General features: G+C 42.3%; 1 protein-coding gene across 1 annotated transcript; it reads right to left on the bottom strand.

Annotated features, from left to right (window-relative positions):
• Positions 1-583: 583 nt before the first annotated feature.
• SNTN (sentan, cilia apical structure protein) lies at positions 584-4,131 on the bottom strand. Its single transcript, XM_023935202.2, has 4 exons — positions 3,787-4,131; positions 3,162-3,196; positions 2,261-2,400; positions 584-885 (listed from the first exon to the last, which is right to left on the bottom strand). The coding sequence occupies exons 1-4, from the start codon at positions 3,894-3,896 to the stop codon at positions 727-729; spliced, it is 444 nt and encodes a 147-aa protein (XP_023790970.2). The 5' UTR covers positions 3,897-4,131; the 3' UTR covers positions 584-726.
• Between the last annotated feature and the right edge of the window lie 5,255 nt (positions 4,132-9,386).

A 9,386-nucleotide genomic window follows, 5' to 3' on the forward strand; every position in this document is an offset into this window, starting at 1 on the left:
TTCATGGAACAGCAGATTCAGCTGGCTGGCATGTTTGGGTCACACCCCTGGCCATACAAGCACAGCACTGCCAAAGGTGCCCTGCAAATGTTGGACTTGAAATTCCTACCATTGTGATCTCTAAACAAAGAGAGCAGTTGGAGGAGGAAATAAAAACAAACAAATGCTCCTTTCAGCAGGGTTACCGGTGGGGTGGAAACCACACAGGCTAAAATCCATCTTTACCTAAGACAGCAACAGATTTTGTGGCCATTGCCCCTTGTGAAACCCATCACTGGTAATGCTCTGCTCAGGGCTGAACCCCCTGTGTGACTGGGAGAGCCAGGGGAGCTGGGCAGCCCTGCCTCAAGGGATGGGGCTGCACATTTTGGCAGCTGTCTCTCCATCATCTCCCACACTATCATAGGGAGAGGTCTGGGAGAGCAGGGGCTGCCTTTCCCTGGCATTAAACTGGGCTGGGGGTTGCCCTTAGCTGTTAACTGGTCTTGGACCCAGCAGGAGCCAGTCACTCACTCTCTCAAAGCACAAATGTAGTGGACACAAATCCCTGAGAAGCGACTTCATGGAGTGTTTCAAGAGAGGGTAGGTTTAACCAGCTTTGGACACAACTTTATTCAGTTTAAAAGGGATCAGCACAGGGTATCCAGGCACACAGTGGTATCTCCGTGTAGCTCACTCATGCTTTCCTCATATGCTGCCAAGCCATTTCTTCTTTAAAACCACAGATCATTTTGTGGTTTTTACATTTTTGATCTCCTGCAGCAGGTCAGACATTAGAGTGAGACTGACTAACATTATCATGAAATCTTCAAAATTGATTTTGTTCTCCGACTCCTCATCCAAGGAAGAAATTATTTCCTGGTATTTTGGTTTGTTTTCTTGGCCCTGTGGAGGATTTTAAATGGAAAAAAAAAGCATGAAGTTCCTTTTTTATTGCATCATTAAAAAAAACCAAGACATCTACTTATGTAAATATTAATGTACTTTTTATTTTCCCATTCAGGTTGTTATGTCCACACCCATTTTAGTTTTTCAAAAGTTATCCAAGGAAATTCAAACAGAAATATTATTTCAACCAGAAAGGAGAACAACCATTCCTCAAAGTTTCTATCAGAATCCAGAATATAACTTTAAGAAGACAGCTAATCGTGACTGAAAATCTGACAATGATGATGATATAGCTGGTAACTGCTAGGGAAAAAAGGGAGTCCTGTGTCTTGATAAAACTGGGAGGAGGAAACAACCAAGTGACCAACCCTCTTAAACTTAATATTCAAATATATAGAAATACATATTGTGAATGTCTCAGGAACTGTTGATTTTGCAGGCATAACTTTAGTACTGCTACTCTTGGTTCTTTTGGGCAATCCTATTGGAATGGATTATTAAAATTCTGTAACATATCTATTATTTATATTTCCTTATGAAAAAACCTTGCTAAAGTTCCAGGGTTGTTTTTTAGCTTAATAATTTCCAAAACATCTCAGGACCCCAAGCTTAATTGCTTCCAGTGATATTTTCAATTCTTTTTCAATAAGGTGCCTAGTTTCTAATTTGATGCCAATTTCCCCTCCCCAACCAGATATGTGATTTTGTTATTTTTGGAAGTAAAGGTATTACCTGTCTCATTTACTTACTGAGCTCTTTTTTATTAGTCCTATATAGCTTTTCCTACTACTTGATTTTTTTTTTATTGTTTTTTTTTTTTTTAATTTAGGGAGGGGAAAAAAGCCCTGCAGGAAGTTTACAGCCACCAGTGCTACTATGGCAGCTTTTCACCATACCCAGCCAGGTGGGTGAGGCATTCTGCCCCTCTCTCCCAGGAGCCCTATCAGTGACTGCAGTGAGCACGGCTCTGTGGCACAGGGCAGGCTCTCAGTGCTGGCTCAGTGCCCTGGCAAACCACCAAACACCTCATTAAATACCATGGGTTTCTTCTCTTCACAAATCCAGCCTCCTGTCATCATCCAAGGGTTTTAATTTGTTTTGTTGGTTGGTTGGGTTTTTTTTTTTTTTGCAATTTCCCTGTTTTCTTTAAACAAATTCAAGCAGGCATCATGTGGTTTATTGCTGTGCTCTCGCTTGGCCATGTTAGACACAGGCTCAACATAAAGCAACTAAGTCAGAGAATATGTTTGTACCAAATCCCTTAAGTCTCATTTGGGATTACCCCATGCTTGCCAAGCTGCAGGACAGAGCCTGAGCTGCCATTCCTGCACCCAAAGTGCCCAACCAGGACTGTCCCAGTGAGAAATCTCACCTGTATGAAATGCCCAAACTGGGACTGCAGTAAGCTCTTGGTTTCAGCTTTGCTGAGCTTGTTCTCGGGGTCAGCATAGTTGTTATACACCATAGCTGCTGTAGCAAAAGCCTTTTCAAGGTCTGAGCCTTTTCTAAGAGCTGGAGGAAGGAAAAGTTTGTCCAAAAAAAAAAAGGAAAAAATAAGGCTTTTGAGATATAATTGAAAGGACTCAGTTAGAACCATCCTGGGTGGGTGGAAATCTGTGTAGTTTCATTAAAGTTAATGAGACTGAAACTGTTTATACCCACAGAGGATCTGGCCCAGATTTTATTTGGAGTGGGCCAGCAACATGCCTCATATCCCATGAAATCACACCCTGAGGGAAGCTTTCCTTAGGAGCTAGGGCTGTGACACAGCATGGGGCTTGAGACCCATCTGGTCTATCCTGACCCTAGGCATCCAGTAAGGACCTGCCACACCATGGGGACAGGCCATGGTGACCACCTCCCAGATGCATTTGGACTCCCAGAGAGCTGTATCAGGGAAAACATGGCCCGTCTGGAAGCCTGGCTGCACAGGAATGTCTGTGTCTGAGCGTCAGTGCTGCACTTCAGCATTATGGCATACTTGGGATTTGGGCTGGATTCATTCCCCCCACTCGTGCATGACTCAAAGACTGCACACTCACAAGCCTCTGATAGCAGAGGTTACACAGAGGATTTGTGTTGTGATTTTTTTATGAAGAGACAAGCACAAGAGATGTGACAACACGGGAGCACAGGGACCCATGAGACCCTCTTGACTTGCATCAGCTGAGGATCTGCATGGCCTCTGCAAGCCCTGTGACATTGCCAGAACTTTCTGCATGTGGGCTATGAAAGACCTGAACCCCAAAGGGGCAATGAAGGGCTCCCCTTACCTTTTACTGATGCCAGCTGCTTGGCTATGGGTATGCTGGTGGTGAGAAAGCAGAGAGGCACAATTATCACTCAGTAAATTGTGTTGGGTATTTAATTTCTCCACAAATGAGTTTGCTCATTTCTGTTTTATTTAAGACCCCAGGAACTCAGGCCTTCCCAAGGGACAGTGTCATTCCATCACAGTGGAAAGTAAACTGGCCTCTACAAGCAGCACAAGAACATCACACAGCTTCTAATCCCTCACCTAAGTGAGTAGCCTGGAGTTGTTACTAAAGCTGATTATTAATTTCAAGTGAGGGACATTGCAACACAATGTAATTTCTTCATGAACATGAAAGAGGTCCCAGAGTTTTACACCCATTCCCAGGAAAGTAGAGAGGGGTCTACCACCCCCTCCTCACCAATACTCTCAGTTTGAAGCAGGCACATAGCTTTTATTTCCAGCAGGACTCACATTCATGAGAAGCACCTCCCCGATATCAATCAAAACCTAAAACCTGCTTACCTTGTGCTGAATTGCTAGAAACTAATTACAGAGCATGTGACAGAGACAAACACACCCAGATAATGAGTTTCAAGACAAACGGCAGATCACCCAGATGCCATAACAAAGCGATGACTTACCCCTTGGGCACGCCTGCAGCAGCTGGAGGGCCTTTTTTGGTGGAAGCAGGAGCTGGCTGACTGACCGAGTACTGCTTCATACTTGGAACACTTGCTCTGCAGCCACACATCTCGAGGCCTGGCTGTTTGTGATCTCCAAGCAACTGGAGTAATAGCAAGCAGGTGGATTGAAGCTCTGCCCCGTGGAAGCAGTCTGCTTGTAGCCATGCCTATCAATAATGTAAACACTACCTGGCAATCGTGGAGCCAGTTAAATACACCAGCCTGCAGCAGCCCCTGGAAGGCACTGCTGGGCTGGCAAGTACTGGGGCTTGTACTTTACAGGGGAATTTGACAGAAACAAACTCATAATGGAACCTGTATCCTCTTAGACCTGTGGGAATGTAACTTTTCATCGCGAATAACTTTGACACTGCATCCGTTCATTTATACAAATTATAATTTTAATGAGAAACTTTCCCAGTGTGGGATAATGTAACTTGCCCCAAGCTATAAAGTGAGCTATTCCTACAGCCAGAGTCAGAATCCAAGCATTTCCTCATTCCTGATCCAGCATTTACTCCTAGGTGAGCACACTCCTACTCTAATATTTATTCTATTTCCCCACCACAGTGGATAGACCTGCTCTGCCTCCGCTTCCAAAGCAGCATCCAGCACGGAGCCTCTGCCGTGGTTCCCGCCCGAGCAGAGAGTGGCTGCTTCCAAAAGCAGCACGGAGCCATATGGCAGAGCAGTCGCACATTAGAGGAACTGGAAGGGCTCCAATGAACTTTGTTATTTATTGGCATGGATATCGCTATTAGAAAACACAGCTTGTCACACTGCCTATCTCCATGCACGGGCTCCTCTCTGCGGATCCTTTGCCTAGAGGTGTCTAGACAGGATAACTTCAACTTAAAACACCAAGCAGCCACTTTAATTCCATGGTGGTCTGTTAATAGGTAGTGACTTCAACTACCTCACCCAGCTCATGGTTCCTGGTGAAAGGATACAATACTGATGTTAAAACTATCCATGATGGGACTTTATGTAACGGGACACACAAAGGAGACTGCAACAGATGGCCTAGAGAATTAAAATGTTTTCCTCATTTAGTAGAAGCTAAATTACTGAAGGCTAATGAATAAGGATGTTCACCACCTTACCGTTCCTGGATTTTAATTATCTTAAAAAGCATGGGAAAAGAGAACCTTTAATTTTCATCTAAGAGTGTCATTACTCAAACAATTCAGAGCCTTTTTCTGAGGGGTTTAAGCTGTCTTAGATCTCTAGTGCATTCTTTAGGACAGGCTCATGAATAAAACAGAGCCTGTAATTGCAATGACGAAGCCAAAACACATATAATCAATGCTCATTATTCCATCAATTAACACACTAAAATTAAACAAGAATTCAGGCTTAGTAATCTGCCATCAGCTTAAAAAAAAAAAAAAAAAAAAAGAGAGTCTTGATATCATGTTGAAGTGATAATTCCCTTTCACATCTGTTGAACCATACAACGAGGCATGAAAAGCGTTACATCCCAGTTAATAAGTGAAATGGGGATGTTTGGTCTTAGCGTCCAAGGTAAAAAATGAGAGTGAGAAATAGACTCAGTTGCCTGTTTATCAGTGGCAGGCAGTACTGTGAGCGGGCTGGCAAACCCAGCCCTCTGTGTTTTGGGATCTTTCCACCGTAGATCAGGTTTCAGCTCACAGTTGTTTTAATCTCACCGACTTTTGAGAGCCTGAGCTCTAGAACAGGTGATTTGCTTTGCTGGGGTAGTAGCAAGTTCAAACAAACCCGGGGTTCATTATCCCTCTAGGATACACCAATTAGCGTATGCAGGAGTGTTTGTGCCTGACAGATAAAGGGTAGCATGAGGATAACCCTTGCCTTTGCAGATGATCAGCTTTGAAGACAGTGAGATTTTGGCTGTGTGTGTTGCTCGAGTATTCTGGTCAGCAAGGTGTGTGTGGAGCCAGGCCATCTGCTCTGTAGCTATTTTGGTACACACTATTTATGTTTGAAATATCCAGGTGCCTTTATCGGTCAATTTTTAGCATGTTTCACACGTTAACAATCCTGTCTGCACAAAATACGCAACCTGCCACTTCAAACTGTAAAATCTTTACAGGCAGTTCACTTCAAATAATTGCCACTGCAAAAAGTCACAGCCTCTGCTCTCCTTTTGGAATTTTCCCAGAGTTTAACCCTCATTTTTTAAGGAAATGCTTTTTGCATTTCAAGAAGGCTGATGTTGTGAAATGTGTGTGTGACAGAGCCCTGACTCCCTTAGAGATGACCCTGGGCAGGGGAGGCCAGCCCACAGCGGGCAGGATCCCAGGGACACAGGCACAAGGAAATACCTGAAACAGGAGATACACCTGGCCTCTCAGGCTGCATTTCACCAGGAAACCCTTCAGGAGCTGCAGGAGAAGAGCTGCTAACTTGCACCCAGGCAGGCAATAGCTTGAACTCTTCACCCAGAGAAACCGTGGCTGTCCCATTTCTGGAAGCATTCAAGGCCAGGTTGGACAGGGCTTTGGAACCAGATGATCTTTAATCCTGAACACACTATTGCCAAGTAATTTTCCCTCTGAGAAATATTTTATTACAGGACATTTAGACTTCAGAAAGGCAGCTGTATTCTTAAAAACCTAAAATATCATTCATGGGGGACACAACAATAAAAATATAAGAACAGAAACTAAATGCAACTAACAGGAGGCCTCCCTGCTAAGGGAGGCTATCAAAATGTCAAGGTTTTCACAGTAAGGATAGATGGCATTGACGAATGATGGGATAATCAGAATCAAACATTAATAGCAAAATTAAATAAATTTTATATTTAATTTAATTTTATATAATTATAAAAATAAATAAATTAATTAAATAAAAATAGCTGATGTTAGATGTTAGCTAAATATTGGTGATGTTAGAGAATTCCAAAAGAAAAAGCTCTTGGGTTTAGCAGAAGTAGGGAATAAAAAGAAATCCTAAAAAAGAATACTTAAGTTAGGGAGAGCACAAGCTAAGTAGACCATCCATTCACATACATTTTGACTCAAATCTATCTTAAAACTAGTGGACAAAGGACTAAATGCTGGTGACATGATATGGCATAATATAAAAATACTTTTTTCATATATAAATTAAATAATATGTAGCAGTTTTTACTCAGCAGTTCTTTATCTGTCTGTCATATTAACTGTGAAACTCTGGAGATATTGTCAGCAGCGGACTACAGGGAGGTTCAATGCATGTTGATGCCACTGCCTCCTTCATCAGCACATCACAGTTTCAGCCAAGATTGATTCAGGGCTACAGCCTGGATTGCTCTTTTAGTTTGAGAGCATATAAAGATTGGAAATAATTAACCTAATTATGTCAGGCAATTGCAACATGAATTCATGCAACAAGACCAGAAACTTTCTCCAAGTCTTAGCCATCACTAAGGCTCTTGTTATGTGTAGCTCGTGGCTACACTGAAGGAGATTTGGTCATCAGGAAAAATATCACACACAAAAACCCCAACCCCATCTAGCCAGGGCAGAGCCCTGTGGGCTGTGTTTGCACCTGAACTCATCCTTGTCTCCTTGATGTGCTGGGCAGGAAGTGAATCAAGCTGCAGATCCAGTGGTACCCAAAATTACCCTCCCTGCCCTCTTCAGCACCTTCCCATGGAGGGCATTGATGCTCCATCTCTGCAAAGTGCATCCCCTCCCCAGCCAAGAGCAATGGGGGAAACCCCAAACCAGCAGCAGAATGTGCCCCTTCCTTGGCCTCTGAGGCACCTGGAGAGAAGAAAGTCCTGTGTTTTCTCTCCCCACCACACTCACCAGATGTACCTGTCTCTCCCCCATAGCTTCACACTTGATAATGCAAACATGCTCCTAACTTGGGTAGCTGAGAAATGGGCTATAAAGAGAAACACATGGGAAAACAGGAGGGACAGCACACAAGATCAAGGAACATGTTTTTTCTCTCCCAGGCTGACCCAGTTATTCAACTAACTGGCAGAGATACTCACTAATGATGAAGTAGGAAAGCAACGAGGCTGCCAGAAGCAGTTTCACAAAGAATGCTCAAGTTTACTTCGCTATTTGTCTTAAATCCAAGTAACATCAAATACAGTCTTTTTTCATCAGTTGCTCCACCCTTGGCTATGCAGTCACCATCCCCAGCTGAAATAAACTTTCAATTTCTCAACAACTGCAAAAGGATGTGATAAGACTCAAATCCAGGGGAAGAAACATTCAAATGCATTTTCTTACATAACACAGACAAAGCGCACATCATTTTTGTTTTCACTTTTGCTGCTGCCATAGTTTATTAATCTGAGAAGGTATAGATGAAGAGATTTTTTTATCTCCTAATTCAGAGTGAAGATTACAGTCCCCAAAGGGTAACAACCAGCTCAACTGTTCTGTACAGCAGTAAGGAGCTGAGGTACCTGTGAAGATCTGGCCAGCTAGGTAAAGCAAGGGCAAGTCTTCCATGAAAACATGTGCCTCTTACACTACTTTTTGTTACCTCTTCCACAAGTTCTTCCCTTCATGAGAAAACCTTAGACCTGGAGTTACATAAACAGTACCCAAAAATACTACATAAGTTTAATTCTGTTCCCAGCCTTGTATTAGAAACTGCCCTTCAGGGGTGTGAACTCCAGAAAACGGCAGTCCTGTGTTCACAAGGTTACACAAGAATTTAATCTGTTTGAAATGCAGGAATAAACAAAAGAAAAATTAATTTCCATCCCTCATCATTGGACAGTAAAGTTTAGGAATGGGATCCTGCTGATTTGGGAGGAAAAATTAATGAAAAGAAAGCTAGTTGACACAAAAACTTCTTCTAGTGGAGAGAAGCTTATATATGGGACATTAGTTTGGGATATTCATCATCAATTTATAGAAAGGGAATTCAAAAGAACAACAATAACAAAAAAACCAGTAGAAGCAGGACTATGTGGGAGAGGGTATGAGGAGCAGACATCCCATCACACCCCCTGCCACACACACAGATTTCAATTTCTTCTGACTTGCTGATGTCTTTTTTCCAAACTTAAAAGAAGAAAAACAACCAAAAAAAAAAAATCCCACCTCTCCCAAACAGACAAACAAACAATCAACCTCAAAAACAAAAAAAAACCACCCAAAGACAAAAAAAAACCCCAAACAAATTAACCAAGAGCCAAAATAACCTTTTTCATTAACCCAGAAAATTGTATTTTGCCCTCATTTGGAATAGGAGTACATTTAGATATTCCAGTTTGTTTTCTCTACAAATCACACATAGCTTTCCAACAATCCTCAGAACTGGGATGGTTCCACAGTACTGGACTAGTCCTACTGACAGTGGAAATAGAGGTAAAGAGGCAGGCAGGTATTAAACTGCACACTTTTAATTTTTTAAAAAAGTTTGTGATACTAACCTTTAATGACAGATGTCTGCAGAAGTGTCATACTCCACTGTACATTAAAATAATCCCCATAGAAGTGTTAGAAAACAGTAAGAATGTGACCAATAAGGTCAGGCACAGGAATAGGTATTTTTCTTTAATGGTTATCTTTGTTATTTGGCAGTGACATTTCAATATTAACATACTCTGAAAACATGCA

Source organism: Cyanistes caeruleus, chromosome 11, assembly GCF_971803275.1.
Source record: "Cyanistes caeruleus chromosome 11, bCyaCae1.hap1.1, whole genome shotgun sequence".
In the NCBI taxonomy this organism is placed as follows: domain Eukaryota; kingdom Metazoa; phylum Chordata; class Aves; order Passeriformes; family Paridae; genus Cyanistes; species Cyanistes caeruleus.